The 21291-nt window shown below is 37.6% G+C and overlaps 1 protein-coding gene across 1 annotated transcript in view; it reads right to left on the bottom strand.

Moving 5' to 3' along the window:
• Positions 1 to 21291, bottom strand: part of ARHGAP10 (Rho GTPase activating protein 10) — a 138533-nt gene that overhangs the window by 65797 nt on the left and 51445 nt on the right. Inside the window, exons 4-12 of the mRNA XM_063156749.1 lie at positions 19368 to 19439; positions 16023 to 16124; positions 12912 to 13022; positions 10804 to 10908; positions 7120 to 7249; positions 5727 to 5833; positions 3990 to 4084; positions 1190 to 1271; positions 124 to 166 (exon numbers count right to left, since the gene is read on the bottom strand). Coding sequence (XP_063012819.1) covers positions 124 to 166; positions 1190 to 1271; positions 3990 to 4084; positions 5727 to 5833; positions 7120 to 7249; positions 10804 to 10908; positions 12912 to 13022; positions 16023 to 16124; positions 19368 to 19439 — 847 coding nt within the window. The remainder of the gene's footprint in view (positions 1 to 123; positions 167 to 1189; positions 1272 to 3989; positions 4085 to 5726; positions 5834 to 7119; positions 7250 to 10803; positions 10909 to 12911; positions 13023 to 16022; positions 16125 to 19367; positions 19440 to 21291) is intronic.

Genomic DNA, 21291 nt, shown 5'->3' with positions numbered 1-21291 from the left:
TTTAAAAGCAAAATAATTAAGGGGAAAAAAGTTCCAAAAGGGGAAAAAAAACCAAATTACCTTTGTCTTTCTCAATTTTAAAATATTAACAAAATCAGCCTTAATGCTAATTCAGATACTTACTTCCCTCTCGCTTTGCATTCGCTTTATTCAAGTTGACGAGAAGCTAACACAAAAAGAGTAAAAAAGAGAAATTATTTTAAAGACTTTCGTGAAACCAGGAAAAGAAGATATTCTCAATCTCAGTGCTCAGTAGGCACAAATACAGCTGATTACAGCCAGAGCACAGCACCACCAGCAGCTCTCACAGCAGGACCAGAGGTCTGTGCCCCCCTCAGAACAGATACAGCCCCTGAATTGGCTGTAGCCAGATAACTGGGATTTATGTGCTCCATCTTCCTATGTTTCTCTCCAGGTTAAATTCCCCCAGTTTCAAGGTCATTTAAATTATTAAGAATGTGATGATTCCTGGGACTTATGTTCCAGTTTGAGTTTCCCAAAAGTTTTCAACTTATTGGGGAGTGCAGCTCAGCCAACCTGTCATGGTAATAAACACCTCTGCAAATGAAACCAGATCAGTGTAACAACGAGGTCAATCAAACAGCTACAGGGGCAGACACATGACTCTGTCTTTGTCTAGAAAACCCCATCATTCCTGGCCCACAAGACCAATATATTTATCATTGTAAGAATAAATAGTGTGTTTCAATTCAACATTTCAGACTTGCTTCCTGATGAGAGGCAGAAATTAAGTAAATTCATGAACAACCTTAGGTCCCATTGACAAGAACTTTTTGATCTGGTTGTAAAGAATAAAATAATAACACCATGTAACTCACTCATGCTAGTTTTGCCACTGGAATGCAGCATGTCAGCATAAGACTAAGTGAACATGCTAGACATTTTCTACAACACCAACATTATCATTGGGATGGGAAACCATTTGTAAAAATTGATGCTGTCATTACAATGAAAAATTCTCATATCAGCATTAGCAGTTATCTACACTGAGCTTTACCAAGTTACTCATCTTTCCTGAGTTTTATTTCACTTTTATCCTTTATTCATTGAATCTATCATTTTGCAAACTACATAATGCCAGTTTATTAAAGTATAAATGGGATCAGAAAGCAGAGGGTGAGAGAATTCCCCACTACATATAATAAAATATTTTTTAAATTATGCTTACAGCTTCTTTTCCATCCAAGGCTTCCATCCACAGCTTCCTGTCTTCCTCAGAAAATGCCTGCATGGTCACAGGGACTCCAGGCCTGCAAATGTACCAACAACATAAGGTAACTGCATTCATCAACAAGTAAAAAATGCTTTTCAAATTCTATTTCCAACAACAAGCAAAATTCCATTGTCCTAAAAGACAGGGTTCATTTTCTTTTGCTTAATAACTGAACACTGCCGATCTTGAAAATAAAAGGCATAGAAGTGATACATGCAGTAAGAAATAGGGGAAACAGGAGGAAAAGGAAAATTAATGTAATCTGCAAACTATTTCAGATAGCTCATTGTTGATCACCTGCTGATTCCAACACTTGCTGGAGTTACTGAATTTTGTGAATTGTAAATAAACTTGGACTCGCACTGTTGTTAGATGAAAAATGGGATTTGTTAACTCAATATATGATCTTCATCTTTAAAGTAGCAACAATGATCATAGTTTGCAACCATTCAGTTCTTTTCATTAATTTACAGTTCTCAAGGCATCAGAGTATCAACCTAGAAGCAATACATCAAACTCAATATGTGGTGCATGAAATATCATTTATTTGTCTTCAAAATAAAGTCAAAGGAAACAAAACCTCCTCTCATTGTCCTATACTTGAAAAAAATTAAATCTAAGTAGTATTTTAGAAGGATAATGCTCTTTATCAATAAAATAACTTTCTCCTATCCTAGAAGACCTCTGCTCTCTCCTTAAGATTTAAATTTCCCTACATTTGCTTCAAGTCACCTTCAAGTAAACATGATGGAGAGTACTAGAAACAGAAAAAGTATCACTTCCCAGAGATTTAACCAGAATCTTAGCACCCTGAGAGCCATAAATATCAGAATTTAAAGAAAATACAGCCATCTCAGCATTCCTTTTGAAAGAAAAATATGCAAATTTTAAGCAAGCTCAAAGTTATGCCCAAGTCACACACAAGGCTGAATGTTTGCTACCTAAAAGTCTTCCCTAAAATTTTACAACCTTTTCTCCTTCCAAAGCACAGTACTGAAGAAAAGCCCATGCCAGCTGTCAATCCCTGTGCTATTTTTTAACTTGGACAGGCTGAGGGATAAGTGTGCCCTGAACTGATACCAAGGAAACAAGCTAATGGCCTGCAGCACAGAACTAATCTCCATGGGAACATCTCAGTACTACACACATATATTATTAAAAGAAAAATGTCTGATATCAAGGTCACAGCAGATCAAATTGTGTCTATTATATCAAGACAGAAAGAGGAACTAGATTGTTCCCCCTTTTACCAGAGAAGAGAATGAAAAAGTGTTTTGCAGGATCAAGGAAACCCTGCTCTCCCATCCATCTCTGTATTAACTCCAGATACCCCACTGAGCACATGACACACAGAGGGGGACAGACTGACATTTCTCACGCTACTTTTTAGCAGTTTTATCAGACTCAGTTTGAAATCTGTTATCCCTACTGACCAATCAATACACTGACCCAAGAGGAGCTGATGTCTGGAGTGCAAATCTTTACTTCCTTTCATGCTGTTGGGACACAGCATTAGAATAGATAAACCACATCCTCCTCAACTCAAACATGCAAGTTCAAACCATGCTGTAGAGTGACAAAAAACATCACCTGAGCTGTAAATGAGCATCTTCTCATCTGCTATGTGGGCTAGAAGTTTGCTGCTGCACATCCCTTTACCCATTGCTTGTTGTAGTAATGAACATGCCTCTGGCCAGTCTGACTGGTCACACAAGCTCAGCATAGATTCTGATTAAAGTTTGATCACATAATCACAAACATATCTGCAGATCATGAGCAATCACAGGACAGGGGGCCTGAGAGCATTAGCCCTGCTGCTTTTGAAGTGAAAAACACTAAGAATCTGATGCAAAAAAAAAAAAAAAAAAAAAAAAAAAAAAAAAAAAAAAAAGCCCACAAAACTTGAAGACCTACTATATTATAAGTTAGCATGTGGTTAATTGGTGTAAATAAGGAGCAAACATATAGATTCAAAGCAGCTCAGAGGGGGTCGATGCAAAATCTCAGCAGCAATTCACTAATTTATATCTAACATTTAATTCCAGATACAATCCATTTCTGTACCAAAAGAATGTAGCATTACCATGGCCTAATTTATTCAGAATACCTTATGAAGCTGAATACCCTCATCTTCATAAATGAAGGAAGACTAGAACACTGTTGAAAGACAATGTTTATCAAATTTTGAGGTCTTTTAGAGAAAAAGATTAGCAAGTCTTTTCTTAAGAAATAGAGCAACAAGTGGTGCTTCAAAAAGACAGTGGCAACAACACTCAAGATGCAGTGGATGATGATACCAGGCACAAGAAGCTTCAAAATCCCAAAAACCTTATTTCAATCTGAAAATGCAGCATATCTCCTCAGCAACCCATGATTTTGGAACAGAGGAATGTGATACAATGTGGTCATGACTACATAAATTATTACTGCAATCAGTCTTTCACTACAGCTCTATTTAAGCCATGTTTCTTCACTATGATAACTCTTAATAGTTCCTCTTAACTCTCTCTGTGCTTTTCTTTAGCGTGAGCTCAGGCAATGTCTACATTTCATTTCAGTTCCTCTCTGTTTTTGCAACACACAGGTGAGGTAAAACCCAGTGAGCCATGGCAGTGCTTGCCTGCTCCTCCAGTGACCATTCCCATTGGAACTCTGACTGAGGATTGAAGAAATCAGAAGAAAAGACAACAGCAATTTTGCAGTAGTTTTAATTACTACTTAAAAGAGCTTTCCCTAGGGTGCTTCACAAGCTTACCTGTCCGAAGCTTCTAAGTCAAAACAGAATCGCCTGTCTATTGTATCTGCATTTCTTTTGGTACAATATGCAAGGACAAAGAGTTCTGCATCACCCTGTGAAAAGAAAGTTTTTATAAGCTTGACCCAGTTCTTGGAAGTTTTTATAAGCTCCAGTAAGCCAGCTGTACAAGGCAAGTTAGGTAAATTTATATTAAATGCAAAAGCTATACTGAAAACTGACACTTGCAAAAGAATCCGCCCATGTTTGCAGTTCACTTTTCTACACAATAACATAAATTCTATGGTCATTTCTGGGACATAAATCTAAAAATATTGAGTCCCCTTCAGCTGGTACTTTACAGAATGACCCAACACCACAGTAAGTTAAACTAACAAAAATATTTTGCACTGGTTACAATAGAAACAATCAAACAGGTTTTTCCCATTTTATGTCAGCCACAGTGATTTCCATATAAAGGCCATAGTAAAGGCTACACCAATGAGAACAAAGGAAGTGTTCTTTACCATCTGTAACATATCTTACAGAACCAATTCTCTCTTTCTTCGAGACCAACACCAGGATCTTATCTTACCCAGGAATCACAAACTCATCTGTGAATGCTGCCTGAGTTGTACCAGATTAAATCAGGATTAACTGCACATTTTAATTATTTCTTGTCTTATTCAGCATCTCCAGACATAGAAGGCTGCCACTAAAGGAGTAACTGCAGGGATTTCCAAATGGGAGATCTTTTAATACAGCAGAAATGGCTTCATAGGTATTTTAGAATGCTGAATGCTCAGTCACACATACTATATGCTATGCAAGCTAAAATGGCTTATTACAACTACAGCAAATTAGGATAAAAAATTCATAGAAGTACTGAAGTGATTAAGGAAACCAAATACCACTTATTTTCAGTACATCAGGTTTTCCAAAGCTTTTGAAAGATTCTTCCAAATTCAATATATTCGTAAATACACAGACTCCTCAAAATTATGAAAGTCATCTCTCCTCTGCTGAAGCTAATAGGATACAATAACTTGATAAAATTCCAACAACATGATCTCCTAACCAAATTTGAAGGCAGGGCATACATTTACAGGCATATTGACTCAAGCCTTAGTTTCCAGATTCAGATATCATTTTTCTTTGCGACAACATGCATTTTATCCCTATCAATACATTCATTTTATGTGTCATATTTAAAGGTAATAAATTCCCAACTATTTCAGTAGTTTAGCCATTTAAAGATAAACAAAGTCTTGGGTCTTGAATATTTCAGATGCTTTTAAAGATAGGTGAAATTACATTCAGTTATCAGTACAAACTATATTCCTATCCACTTTTCTATTTCCACTTCTAGTATTTAAATCTCCAAAAGAAAACACTGAGTAATTTAATAAAGAAATTTCTAGGTCTGTTATATTTTCCTGATTTATGTTTTAGAAAGTTAAGGACCTCATAAACAAGATTCTAAATGGTGAAACATTCCATGTTATCTGTGCCAGGTCCTCTTCTCTCCTAAAAGGATGCAACTGAAAAGTCTGGAGAATTCTATTAATAGCTTTATAGAAGGTTAATGTCCACTACTTTAGGTTAATGTCCTTTAATGGCAGACTGAATTGCTGAAGGAAAGATTCAAAAAAGGGGCAAGGAGGGTAGAGGGGAAAAGTACTTGACAAATCTTATCTGACACATTTTCTGATCTTAATACAGGACAAGTGTAAGAGTAGAATACATAAATATACATACAAGTTTCCCTCCTGATCTGTGTTCAAATGGGATCATGGAAAACTTCTTTGTCTCTTTCCTGTACATGCAATAGTGCTTCACCCAACTGGAACCAAAGGGAGCAGGCCCTACATAACACAAAAGCAATAAATAGTATGTACTTTTTCCAGTTTCTCCATTCTGCTTTCTAAAATGATATTTAAGAGCCCTAGTTAATTCCTACTAATGCAGTATTTAAAGAAAAGGTACAAATTAACAATATTATACATCATACATCATACTAATGTTAACCACTGCTTATTATTCTAAAATGCAATGCATGTTGTACTTCACTCTTATGCTTAATAACAAATGGAAAGAATTATTAATGTATCTTTCTCTCTCTACTAAAGATAAAATAATTTTTCCCTATACAGTAAATACCCCCTTGAGACTTTATTTAGAAGAACACAGAAAGCTAAATTTATACCTGGTAAGTTGAAGGTAAATAACCACAGATTACCACACATCTGTTACAAGTTCTAAACAATCTCATGATTAAGGTCTGATCACACCAGAACTCTCTCCTATAATCTGTGCGTACCCTAGACAGAAAACACTTCCTTTAGAGCCCTGCTTACTGCAAACAGTATTGCTGAGATTTGCATCATAATGCTAACTGTTCAAACTTGGATTCTGACCCTTTGTATCTCTGCACTTCTATTACTTAACTTCTCCTAGAAAACAGGTCGGCAAATGAATCTTTTCACTCTATAAGGGCAAACATCTCAAAAACATGATTTATGCAAAATGTTTTAAAATAAATAATAAATTACAATAAATTGTCATTCCTTGAGCAACAAGAGCTCTGCATCTTGCCTGGCGTTTCTACTAGTGTGAGAAAGATTTATAATTGTTTGAAGTGTTGACAGGATATGATTTATGCAACATGCACCTTCACAGCAAGAATTTTAACACCAGCTACCTAACATATAGTCTGCTTTATTTGACCCTATCATCACAATTAGGTAATGAAAGTGTATCAATGAATCAAGGAAATGACACTCAATTTCATCATATTCAACAAGCCAAATTTTCAGAGGCTAACTTGACAACTCATCTTGCTGGCTGACAACAAATGTTTGACAGTTCTAGGGGGGGGGTCATTAGTGAGGAACTAAAAATAAGATTAAATCCATTCTTTGGTCAAACAAAACTTCCCTGAATTCAGACACTTTTACTAAAAACTGTCACATTTTCAGCTCAATATTCTTTTTATGAGCCAGAGTAACAATGCTGCTAAAAACTTTGAAAAATATACTTAGATGACTCTTTAATCAACAGTAAATTCTTTGCATCATCATCATGTTACCTGTAGAGGCAAGACTCGCCCATATGCCCAATATGGGCACTGGGAATACAAAATACCCCTTACTTTTTTCCTGTACGTAGAGGTAGCCTTCCATCGTGAAGTGATTTGCTCTTTTATGTTCCTGAGGATTTCTTCTGATCTTGTTCATGAGCTCCTCTACCTCTGACCTTGTTCCTTCAAAACGATTTCGTGTCTAAAAGGAGACAGCAAAAACTCTTTGGTAAGGAGAGTGGGAGAAAGACTTTTCCTGGCTGATAGGAGTCATGTACTGGGCTTGCACAGCAAGGCTACAGAGAGGGCCTCTGTGAGAGGGTGACAGAAGCTTCCTCCCTGTCCCATGGAGCCAGTGCCAGACAGCTCCAAGACAGAGAAGCCATTGGCCAAGGCTCAGCCCATCAGTGACGATGGTAGAGCCTCTGGGATAACATATTTAAGAGGGAAGAACCACACAATGCCAAATGCAGCCAGGGAATGGAGCGAGAGCATGTGAGAGGAACAGCTCTGCAGACACCAAGGCCAGTGTGCAGAGGGGCAGGAGATGCTCCAGGTGCCAGAGCTGAGGTTCCCCTGGAGTGCCTGTGGACACTGGATAAGCCCAGGGAGGACTGTCTGAAGTGAGACAGACCCCATGCTGGAGCAGGGGAAGAGTGTCAGGAGTCTTCCCCCTGAGGGGGAATTAGCAGTAGAGGCATCGTGTGCTGAACTGACCATAACCCTCATTCTCCGGCACCACTGAGGGAAGAAGGGAAGGCTGATGGAAAAGTGTGTTTAAGATTTAGGCTTTATTTCTCATTACCCTACCCTAATGTGGTAATAAATTAAGCTGAATTCTCCCAGTCAAGTCTGTTTTGCCTCTAATTGGTCTGTAGTTGGTTTCCCTGTCCTGTTCTTGATCCACAAACTCTCCAGCTAAGGAGGGCAATGACAGAACAGCTTTAGAGAGAACACAGAGCAGCAGGCCTCTGGCATCCAGCCAGGGCCAACCCCCCACAAATAACTACAAAAAGAGACAATGATCCAGGCTATTTTAGGACATTTAGTCTTAAAGCATGATTCCCATATAGGTGTTCACTCTCCAAGTTTTCTGATATTCTTCAAAATCAATGTGAGATTTAGATATCAGCTGCTGTGACTGTGGAAAGCACACTAAGACTGCCAGAGTAGGTTTTGAAACAATCCACTGATCTGTTCAGAGAGAAGTGAAATACTGAGTGCAAAATATTACTACATATATTGGCTTAATTCATGAGACTCTTACTTGTTGACAGGAAGTAGAGAATTTTCTGTGGTAATTGAGGAAAAAAGTGTCAGGAAGGTCATGAACAGTGTATACAGACTGAGACTATATATGTGCCAAATGTTTTGACCACACACAAGCAGAAGCATGCAAAAACAACCTAAAAAAACTTGGAAGTCCAGTTGATTTTTATTCCTGAATGTCACTTATTCCAAAGTCTGCAAGCAGCAGGAAGAGAAATATTTATCAGAATATTAGCAAAAACAATCAGAAAGTAACCATGCCACCCACAAATTACATGACAGGACTACACAAAACAACAGAGTAGCTCACATCTGACACAGGAAACTCTTTGGTTTAGTCTGAAAAACACTGGTAATTGGTAAATGCACAAATAAAACCACAACAATCATGGTAATTGGTTTTCTCTACATATGCACATGTCCAAGCTGAAAACACTGAAAAATACTTTAAAATCCAAGCTGGTACATGTGTTTTGAGGAAAGCACATAGTTCCAGATGTGTCTTTTTGCTTTCTGAAAGCACCTTTATTTTTCTGAAAATGCGGCCTCATCTGTTTTATCTTTTCCCCAGGACAAGCCTACAGGATAGCACAACTTTGGGAAGAATCAGTTTTCTAGAGCTTGGGCTACAAGGCTTTTTCTTTCCTTCATCTGAGGGGGGGAGATGGGCAGTGAGAGGAAGGCAGGGTTTGTGGTATGGTGTGGAGAGGAAATTCATAGGACAATTCTCAAAGTAAAGACAACCTGAATGAAAGGCAACTACTACAGCTACACTGGCAACTCTTAAATCACTCACCATTTCCAGCTAGGCTATCTCTACTGCATCTTGTACCCTTCAATTTCTAACCCATCAATCCAGTGTTCTGCCAGCAGCTCAGCTGTACTACAGGCAGACCCCAGTTCATTTTTCCTTTGGGATGTCTGGCTGATCTTCAGCACAGAGGAGAATGTGTCCTCTCACAGCGTTTTCAAATGTTTCCTTCTATTCTCCTCTTACCTTAGATAGTTGTTGAGCCTTGTTCTGACTTCTCTCTATGGCCTCTATCTGTCCATAAAACTTGAGCTGCAAAGCTCAAGCTCTTCAGAATCTGGTGGGGCATAGGTGCTGCCATTCAGTCAATTGAAAATGCAGCTGCTGAGATTAGCTTACTTAATTACTGCTCATCACTTCTTCAGATCACTGCTCTGGCTCTTTTCCATCTGTATTCTGAAACCCAGCTCTTCAAAACTGTACCAGAGTTTCCCTCTCATGTTTCAGCTGGCATCAGTTCTCCTCTAAGCCGCTCCTCACTCTGTTAAGCACACAGAAGAAGCAAGTCTGGCCTAACATTTTCCCCACAAGCACTGACTTCTGCAACAAATGTCTGCTTACAAAGTTATCACTAACCAGGCCCCTTTCTCAAACCAAATAACAGCTCAAAAGGAAACTTGACACTTGAACATACAGGAAGAAAATGAAAGGAATGGTATGGTGGCATGTGAATCACGTCACTATGCATTACAGCAACTGTAATCCTCCCTTCCGCCTCCCTGCCAGCTAAGCCATTTCTAAAAACAGACTGTCCTCTCCAAGAAGCAGTTTCTGTGTCTTAATTCCAGATGCCCCCAGAGGTCAACAAAACAAATGCACCACCAGGAACTGATTTTTGGCAGTAAGGTGTGTGGTGTGCTTCCTACCAAGAGGCTTCTGGCACACCCAAGTTCCTCTGAGCAAGATTTATTCTTCATAAATCTCAAGGAAGCAAACAGACCATCTGACCAGTAACTCTGTCAGTCCCACTGCTCCAGCCTTTACCTTGTTTCCTGCTCTCCCAGTCCACATCACACTGGGAGATTTGGGATGAGGGCATACTAAACTACTGGTGGCCCCAATTACCTGTCCTTGAAGGAACAAATCATTTTGTCAAATACACCATGGGTGCCAACACCAAGTCTCCTTACACAGTTCTGTACCCCAAACCAACAGGGATGTTCTTGTTTGAAAGGGCTGCTGCAAGACAAACTCCACACTGCTGTGACCAGCTGGTTTTCTTCCCTTTTCTTAGTTATGGATAACGTAACCCTACAGGGAAATGACCCTCCACATGACCACCACATACTCAATTCCAAAGTACACCCAAAACACTGAAAACTTCATCTTTCATTACCCATACTCTGAATTATCCAGTGTTTTATGCATTTTTAACAGACTTAATTCATTTTAAATAATCCTTGCATTATTTCTATCTCCAAAAAAAACCTAAAAAAGGAGTGGAGGCCTTTTACTTCATGCTTGTTTTTTACAGTATTATTAGAACTTACAAAGAACTCACTGGAATTAGTGATGATTTGTTCAGTGATGTGGTTGGTTATCCAGAAGATGGCACCATATCCCCAAAATTCACAGGCAATGCACTCACATGGAACTCTTAAGTGTTGGCAATACAGATAGTGCACATGTAGCAACTTCACCGAGTGATTTTACTCACAAAAGTAGACTCAACTTACATTTTGTATATTTATCTGCAAGGCCGTTTTGTAATGGTTGAAGTCTTTAGCAAGCTCATATCCCTGGTGATAGAAAGTGAACAAACCCTGAAAAAATGATAGCATCTGAAATAAAAAAAAATACTTGTTAAAACAAAAAAACTCCCCTTTTCTTCAATACAATTGCTGCACATAGGCTTTTTTTTTGAAAAATAGATTACAAAATTATTATTTTAAAATAAATTTCCATTAATGCCTACACTTTATGAGTACTATTTAAATCTGAACGATGATCTATGTATATAGACATTCTGGATGGTCCTGTCTCTGGAATTTCACAACTGATCTCTACTTTCCATTTGACCATAGGAAATGTATATCCCATGTTCCCAAACTTTCCTATGTAACTTTTTCCTACAACTGCTCTGATACCAATGATGTCTGGAGCACATATTTGTGCACAAGAAGGTAATGAGCATTCTGTCCTTTCGTCACCATTTCCCTGGTCATTCCTCTCTCTGCTCATGACCACGTGCAGATGACTGTCACATCAGCCATCTGGTTTGCTGCAAGAAGGAAGCTTTGCCCATTGCTGCTTCTTGTGCACAGATCTGACTTTGTGTCAGAACCAGCAAGTGACCCACTTAGCATATGCTGGCTTTAGTATTTCAATTTAAAAGAACAAACAAGTTATACTCCACTGGAAGTAGCATGAGGTATAGTCCTGTCTAACTCTCCTGTTTAGTTCAGGTTGCTGGAACAAAGCAAGTGAGACATAAAAGAGCAATGTATCTAATAAAAGTCTGAAGTCATATTGCAAATAAAGCATTTTCAACAAATGCAAAAAAACCCATAAATTTTAAGTATTAAGGGCAAAGGAAGTAAGAATTTGGTACAAAGCTTTCTAGTGTAGTGTAAACTTCAAGTACAAATTAGGCAAAATACAGCCCCATCCAGAAGGAGCTTTCAGAAATGAGAAAGGGACATGTTGCAAGAACATAATTTGAAGATTCATTTTTCTAGTCTGGCTCTGAGGAAACTTCAAACAGTCTGAAACACAATAATCAAATGCAAAACTATTAAGGGTTACAAAAATATTTTTCAAAAAAAGAAAAAGCCAGCATATCTACACTAGAAAAATGCCACACAACCCCTCTTTTCACATCATTTTGCCTTTCTTTAAACAATGCTAATATAATTGCAGCAATTTATTGCCCCTTAAGTATTTCAGAAATTATCTCTATTAGAATAGACAGTTCTTAATAACTGCTTAATGACCAGCTATTTTGATTAGGGTCATTTTAAACTTTTCTTTCATTATTATATTAAAGCCGTTGTATCAGAATAAAAGGACAAACTTGGCCCAAAAGCACAGACTTCAGAGCATGAGAGAATGGAAGTTGCTTCTACAATCCATCCTCCATTTATTCTCAGTATTACACTTACTGTTCTCTTGTTGTTTGATACACTTGTATTTAAAATACCAAGCTACTGCACATTTCAGAAAAATTTCAGAATAAGTTCTTCTCATAGATTTAAGAAAGTCTCATCAGTGCATGCAGCATTGCTACCAAAATCAAATTAAACCCCTTGCTTTCTGCACAGATTCAACTGCAAGTGAAATTAAACATATCAGGCTACCCAGGAATGGGCTTCTTACCCAGTAGCATCCTCCTAATTGATTTATATCTGCAATTATTTACTAGCAGGCCTCTAAGCTCAGCCTTCATAATTAAAATTAGATTCCTTGCATTAGTCAGCAATTACATTGCATTGGTTAGAAAACTCAAGGCAAGAATCTTGACACCAACATCTTTTTGATTCCTCTACTCTATCTCACAGTGTGAATTGAGGTTTTTGCAGTACCATAAAAGGTTTCACACATTTTCTGAAAATCAACAGCAGTGACTCCAAATCAGTTCTTATTACTGAGGTAAGGTTTGACATGCTTGGTTAAATTTATCTGCACTAGGAATCTGTACAGCTGTATCTGTAACAAGTTAGTTTAAATTCTGTTAAGTCACTCAATTGGTTGTGTTTTCCAGAAAGCAAAGCTTGGCCTTTGACCAAATGCATTCCTTCTCCATCCCCTATGAAAGGTAGAGTAGGTTGAATTCCCTGATACTCACAGGCTCCACACACTCAAATTTCTTCCGCTCCTGGATCTCCTGCAGCTTGCACACGTACTCAAGGGACAGCTCATAGAAGTGTTTTCTGTTCTGCTCCACTTGGTTATCTGCCTGCACACAGAGCACACCTCATGAAGTTTCACAGACATTGTGCAGACAGTTTCAGGGTAACACACACACAGAAGTGGCAAGCAGACAACTTTCACTATATTTGAGGGATTTGTTACAACATAGATCATTCCATACTTTTAAACGGCAGCAGCAATTCCCTTTCAGTACATAACATATGTTGTTTTGAATCATGAGGCTAGACTTTTTAGAAAAATTCCAGCAACACCGCTTTAAGCTTCTTTTCTAGGGAATCCAACTTTTAACAGCATTGCAAAGGTACCTGTCCAAACAGAGAGTGGGAGCTAAGAGCATCATTCATTACAAAAGGGGGAAATCATCTCTCCAATCAAAATAAGGAAGAAAAAGTTATTTTTGAAAACTACAGTTCTGGTGCTGTAAATTTTACCCTATAACCCAAGTAACTGTTGTTAAATAGCCAGAACGCTGTTGTACCCATCCCACACCTGTGCTCACTCTCACTGGCAAGAAATGCAATGGAAAAAAGTTCACTTATTGGTACAACACTCCACAAGTTTCCCCAGAGCATCTCGTGTCTAAAAATGCAGCCTTTCTACCTGCTGCTGATATTTAGCACAGCTTTGCAGAAATACCAACACCATATTGATGCTGAACAGCTACATTTCAGCTAACATCCATCTGCATATAAATATTTCACTTTCTAGCATCTGCCTATTTTTTTATGAAGTTGTTATTTAAGGTACATGTAAGATTCATTTAAATTAATCTTAAAACTTGGTAATAGAAACTGTTATTAAAATACATTAAAGAAAAGGTTACTCTAAGTAACTAACACTTAGTCTTTGCCCACAAAGATAAGACAAAATGCATCTACAGTGAATTACCAAAGGAAGTGGAGAAAGGGTTAGGTGAAAGGACAAGACTTACTATCAGACTCTCTCTTAAATACTGGACCTACATACTTCAGGCAGAACAGTGGCTGCTGTGCTTTAAGAGGATAAACCAAATTAGCTTTAAGACAGTTTTGCCTTAAGACCTGCTTGGCTTTACTGCTCTGTGCTGGAGAACTCTCAGCAGTTAAAGGGGCATAACCACAAATGCCATTAAATAAATTGAGCCCTGATAAGTATTTCAGTAAGCAAATATGTTTCAACAAGCCATGTCATTTTGATGCATCCCATAAACTGTGGAATTGTTTGAGTTGTCAGTCTATAAACACAGGAATTGTTTGAGTTGTCAGCTAAGCTTCTAATCATATATACATGAAGGGTACCACAACACCCTAGAAAGAGACTCTGAAGTGGATCTTTGAGGACATCTGGCCCACCACACAGTCCAGATGTGATAAAGATCCATACTTTATCACATCTCTCAGTTTTTTGAGGCATGAGCCTCCCCATGCACCCAGCAAGTTGCATTGCAGTTTGTGCACTACTGAAGGAAGAGAGAAGTGAGAAACACACCATGCTTCAGTAAAATTACAGGAATATCCCACCACCAGGAGAGTTAAAATTTGTTTATGTTAAGACACACTCCACAACATGGCATGTTTTTCATCAAATTTTGTCAAATTTATCCCTCACTATTTACTCCAGTCGGGAACTGACACAGCTAGACATGAATAAAACTAAATTATATATATAATTGCACATATATATATATGCAACTATATACACCTGTTCTCTAAGCTTATGCAAGAAATTGTTTCCTATCTCCTCTGACAACATGCCCTAAGGGCCTTTTTTCTTATACAATTATACTTCAAAATTAAACACATAAATGTGAGAGCCTGACTGAAGAATTTCGGAATTTTTGCTCATGAAACTTTGAAGGACATTTAAAACAAAGCTATTTGCTCATTCTAGATTTCACACATGCTCTAAAGCTTCAGGCTATATTTGAGACAGCTTCAAAATGCCTCTTAGAGTCATTATGTATTTTTCCATTGAGGTTAGGTCTCATTTCAGATTTGATATCAAGAACCCATATTTCATCAAGTGATCATAATCAGCCCTTTATCTTTTTGTCTGCGTCAAGTTCTTTGGCAGCTGATCAATTTGACAAAAGTGCAGGTCCTGACACATGAGCCATGCCCAATAACTTCACTGGGACAACTCAACTCCCCAAAAGACATTTCTTTACACATTTGAGGGTCTATGCTGCAAGTGCAGCATGGTGAAGTGACATCTTAGTGAAACTCAAGAGTAGAGAAATTCCAGGGTAACTTTGCCTTTTACTTTAACAGTAATATAAACCATTTTTATGAAAAATGGCATAGAATGTTTGGGATGGGGTAGAGGGCAGGGACAGGAGTTATCCCTGAGGGAAACATTAAGGTTTTTTATAGTCTAAGCATTAATATTCTGACATAATTACACTTATCTGGGAAAGAAGTCCTCCTGGCTACAGCAAGTCTCTACAAGATTTCCCAGAAGTCTTTTCACATACTATTTGCTGTTGCCCTAGAAATAAAAACTATTACAAATAAATTGATGAGGATAAACCCAGAGGGAACCAGAAGGAATGCCAGGCAAAACAAATCTATCAGTTATAAATTGTCAACAAATTTTTTATAGTACTACTCAAAAAAACACCAAAACAAACCTTCAAAACACAAGAAAAAGCAAAGGCACAAACCCACTTTATTTGGGAATAAAAGTCTTGCTGTCCTCTGCTGCAAGTGTTAGCACAGGACATTCAGTGAATACTCACAATGCAATGCAATTACATGAATGATAAAGCCTTGTAAGAAATTTAGAGTTTTTCACATTATGTTTGCACTTCCCTCTTCCCCAATTATATATAAAAATGACATGAGACTCAGTGCTTCATACACACAAAACCCTTGATTCAGAAAATGGTGGAGGAACTAAGTTCAGCAAATACTGATTTTCTCACCAACATTTCCAGATGAGAAAATGGCTTTGTTTTACCACTGAGAATGCTGTTTCTGCATTTGCAGAAGTATATTTACCTATCCCAAAGTCTCCAGCCTGCATTAAAAAAGAGAGGCAACAATACCTCTTGTAATTGAAGCTCTTTCTTCTTAGCTGATAAATTCAAATGCTTTTCTAACAAACTGTAATTCTTCTCTGTCTCTTTATCAAACTTCTTCTTTTCCTCCTAGAAGCAGAAACAAAGTAGCAATTGTGTCAATATAAAAGTCTATTATTTTTCTTCTGCTAAAATTCTAGTTCATCAGGAAGAAAGAGGAAAAAAAATCATAGCTCCAAAAAGCAGAGAAAAATATGCTCCATCTCATTTTAAAAATTAATTTAAAGGCTAACTTGGAATGAAATCCCATTGCATCATTACGGTGCAGCTTATCACACAGATGCTTACATCTTCTAAGTTAAGAAAGAAAAAACCTGGCTTCTTCTTGATTTATTGCATTTTTCATTACTTTCAGGCATCATCCAGACCACCTTGTTTTTGAATAAAAGGCATCACATGGAAATATCAGTTTCACTGAAAAAATAACTTTCTAAAATTGACAAGGGAGAAATTCCAACAGCTCGAAACCCAAAGGAAATACACCTCTATATTCCATAGGATTTCTTCATTTTAAAGCTATACAACAACCTCAGTGCTGAATTCCTATTTCTACCAGAGTTTTATTGTGCCCATGACAAAAACCCCCAAAAAAAAGAAAAAATATCCATAAAACTTAATATCACGGTATCAAAAGAAAAAACTCTCACATACAAGTAGGAATATCATTTGCACAATGCAAAACTATTTCTCTGACCACCAAAAGCAATGTACTAGAAGAGGGACAGTCATTACTTTTTGTAGGAAATCTGAGTTTCTGAATCTAATTTAGTAGAAAATATTGTGAAACAAATTGATTCCTCGGTTCCTCTGCATTAATGCAAAAATCAGTATTCATGAATTCAACCAACCAGTTTTGAAGCTACTTTTAGCATATCTAATTGCAGTTGAAAACAACCTCAAATATGTAAAATCAAGTATTTAACTACATATTCAAGAACTGGCAGATTTAATCATCAGAAAGATACTAGTTAAATTAAAATATTTTTCCTCATCTGTAGATTTGAAATCACATATAGATGTATTCTAACCAAACCCCTGGTTAAACTCTACAGACATAATTGCTCTTTTTTTCTCCTCTTAACCTTTCATTTTGAACACTACTATATGTACTATATTACAAGAGACACACATTTTTGCTCTCCGAACCATCAGATTCTGAAGATGGCAGTACATTAAAGAGGCTCTTTAGGCTTGCTTCTCAGCAAGGACTTCTACCAGAATTTTTTCCCCCACTCTGACACTCACAATTTCTTTTAAAAAAATGAATCTTAAAAAATATTTGTTATCGACTGAGAAACATGAACATATGCATATAGTATCAGGGTGATTAGAGATAACATATTAGCAACATGGGGGATTAGGAACAAAGTGCAGGAAAATAGGTGAATCTCTGTGTTTATACCAGTAAAATTTCCATTGATGTGGTGAATATTTGAGTGCCCCTTCCCCCGCCCCCCACAAAAAAAAGAGTTCTCAACTTCTTAACAGACAAAGCCAGAAACTTTACACACATAGTTTGGGATTAGTGCAGCAACAACTTTCAATAAGGGGTAATTCAGTAAGTGTCTCAGCTTCCAGCTCTATGAAGCTAAACTTTCTTCCCCTTCCTTTTCTTCAGCTTAACTCAGACCATTTCATCAGCAAAGGGATGTAATATACAGAAAAAAATCTAAGGCAGCAGATTCAACTTTTATTTTTTAATGGTAGAGCATAGATCTTTCCTAAAGCAAATACTACAAAATGTCGCAGATATATTTCACCACTAGATGCCATGGGTTGGTTTTCAGAGCTAAGCAGAGTTATATTTCCAATGTCAGTGTTTTGATTATATTGAATAAATATTCAGTTAAGAATATTCCAAGAGCTAAATATTTTAGAGGGTTTTTATTTAAACATTACACAATTATGTAAGACTTCTATTTAAAGGTTTAAACGACTTTTTTTGACAGAATTCTGAAAAAAAAAAGTTTTGATCAGAAATAAAAGCTACAGCTTCACAGAAACAGTATGCAGGGACACAAGGAAAGAAACATCCATCCAAACAAAATGGGAGAAGTAGGCTTTGTGAATTTAATTTGTGTTAGAAGGATCAGGAAGAGAATTCTGACTAGGAAATGAGTGAAGATATGAGATAACTTAAAGATTTAGTTCTCACCCCAAAACCAGCAATATTCTTTAACAGCAAAAATACTGCTGAAATAACGCATTCATTACACAGCTGGTTCTATGACAATGGGTTACATTGAGAAAAAATTCTCTCTTTCCTTGCAAGACTGGCTATACTACAGACCAAGTTTTTATTGTGCGTTGGTTGGGTCACCTAATATGCTTCTCTCAAGTCCATAAAATTGTACAAAGCTCATTGTACCATTGAACTGAAAGGATTTATGATCCACAGAGCATTTTCAGTTCATGAACACTGAAATCATATGCAGACATGTTAATCATTCCTGCCAAAGTCAAAATGCACAGTGCTCTCATAAGTGAAACATTGTCTTAACATCACTAAATATCACTGGTGATGAAGACATGAAATTGTAAAATAAACCATATGCAGGTATTTTGAAAATGTATTTAGTTTTACAACAGAAAACTGTAATAAAATGCTGGTTTCTTTCTTTTCTGCCTTTTTTTTTTAATAAGCACTTAAATTTCTCACCCCAAGGAAGGCAGACAGACACAAATCTGTCCTTCTTACTTTTATCCAAATCTAGTATGTACTTAATGCATGATTTTCACTTAGCTTTTCTTTTTAATATTCACAACTTTGTGACAATCTTAAAAAAAATGACCAAATGCTTTTATCAAAAATACTTTCAATGAGATCTTGTCCTCAGCCTCTTCATCCCTATTATTCCCACGCATACAGAGCCAGAGAGTCATTTATTCAAAACAAAAAAATAAAAAAAGGTAATTCTCGCTTGCAGGTGGCAAAAATGTAGTTAAAAGCATATGGATGAGTGAGCTCCTTTAGGTAGTTAATATTTTTCAGCCCTTGGTTGTGCAACTGCAGGCAAATACAAAGCAGAACAGGGTTACCCATTAGGAAGGGGGGGAAGGCTGTTAGCAGAATTCTTCCTATTACAGACACAGGAGATAAGGGAGGTGGGGAGAAGGAAGGGAAAGGACACATTCTTCTCTTCTTGACACATTCCATTTGTTTCTGAAGCAAGTTCTCAAAGTAGAAACAAAAAAAAAGCGTGAACAAATGAAGCATAAACAATAGTATGTTTCTGCCAATTACATGTCATTATTAAAATGCAATCCAAGTAGAGAAATAAAACAAACTTATAAAGGAAAAGAGGGACAAACCTTTACAGCTCCTAGCTGCTCTTTCCTAAATCTTTCCAAAGGTTTGATCAGAGTTTCAGTAACACTGATTGCCTGAAGAAAAAAAAGCATGGGTTAGGTTTCTGTAGCCAGATTGATGAGTCACATCAGCATCAGCAACAAAAAGTAAAAAGCAAGGAAGCTCTGAGGTAAAATAATAGAAGCATGCAAGTTAAAACTTCTAACTAAAAAAAAAAAAAAAAATCACATCAGAGTTCATTCAAGCTTACAAAATTTCTTAATTCAATCCACTATCAGGAAAATTAAATTAAAACAAATGCAAAAATTTCAGAAATTTCCAGGTTGCACCCAAAATTGCAACTGCTTCATTTGTGGCAGTCTTGCAGATCAGGTTGAAGGCCTCAGTGACTGAACACCAGAATGACACAGAGGACAAATGAGCTCCATTTGGGGGATTCAAACATTTCTGCAACAAGAAGCACTACAGACAACTGTGGAATAGACTAGTGAGTAGCAAACAATAATCTTTTAAGACAGTTAAAGCCACTAGGCATTCATATAAATCTCCAAATATTACCACACTTAAGTACATTAATAAGACCTTAAGCTAAATTATAAAATCAAAGAGGTGCAAAGCCAATAAACAAGAGGTTTATTGAGATGACTGGGTGAGCATCCACCAGTGCACTTACAATATAAAGTTTCATGGCCATTGCAAAAAGAAAAAAGGAGGACACAACATTCCATCACAGAACAGAAAACTGTAGCTTATTAAATCTGAGCAGCTACTAATTCACATGAAATTTCCCTGAAGATGGAGCAGAGTTCCATTTGGCGCAAACAAGACTTCGAATTTTAAAAACGTTTATTAAAATTGTTGAAATATTTTATATTAAAAAATAAAAAAGTTTTAAAGAATTTAAAATCTCAACTTTCAGGAAAGGCTGGTACTTCTTGAACACAGCAGCAGCATGGAAAAGATGGCAAGAGCATTTCAGGTGGAGCAGACCTTTTGGTCTGTTCTAAGGCAGACCCACAGAACAAATCATGCCCAGCACTGGGCTTAGCACAGCCACTGGGCTGGGAGGCCACGAGTTCAGGCAGAGCTCCCTGGAATCCCCTAACATACAACACAAACTTTCTCTCTCTTTCCTCCCCTTTCCCCTCCCTTTAGAGCGAAAATCTTCAGATAAAACATCACAGGCTTAAACCGGCCTTCTGGAACACTTCAGAAAATCCTTATCATGAAACACACAGGGATGTACCCGAGATCTGGCGCAACACAAATCTGAGCTGCTCCCGCCCATGCCTGCAGCCATGAAGGATTACTGTGGGAGTCATGCTGCCAATTCACTGTAACCACAGCAACCCACATGTCTGCAGGGCCAGCACAGCACACCAACCTGCAGCTAACTGGAAACCCAAAGGGCTGGCAAGTCTGGGCCAAACTGGTGCTGCACAGTCACCCACAGAACAGCTACATCCTAACTTCAGAGCGCGTTTTCTCAGCACAAAACCTCCCTCTGCATCCAGCTCCTGACTTTGCCAAAACCATTTTAAAGCACCCTTCAGTGCACCCTTGGGAGCAACAGGAAAAGAACTCTCAAGTCAGAGTGGAGAGCCTGGAAACCCCACAATCAGTCCTTCTGTAGTGGAAAACTTTAAGTTGTTCTCTGTTCTAACAAAGTGAAGGAGAAAACTCCTCGGAAGAAAACTCAGAGAGGACGGCACAAGCTTCCACGAGGTAGAGCACCACACTTCCTGGAATAATTTCAAAGCATTTAGAGGTAACAACTGAACACTCACATGGTTAGAGGGTTAAAAATAATTAACAAATATGACAAGTTGCTTATTGGATGTTTGAACATTTACACAAAAAAGTGTAAGGTTAACACGCATTGAATGTATGCTGAACACAAAGTCCAAATCAAAGAAAACCATAGCA

This window comes from Melospiza melodia, chromosome 5 (assembly GCF_035770615.1).
Source record: "Melospiza melodia melodia isolate bMelMel2 chromosome 5, bMelMel2.pri, whole genome shotgun sequence".
NCBI classification, from domain to species: Eukaryota; Metazoa; Chordata; class Aves; order Passeriformes; family Passerellidae; genus Melospiza; species Melospiza melodia.
Note: the sequence above shows the minus strand (reverse complement) of the source record. Positions and strands in the feature narration are given on the sequence as shown.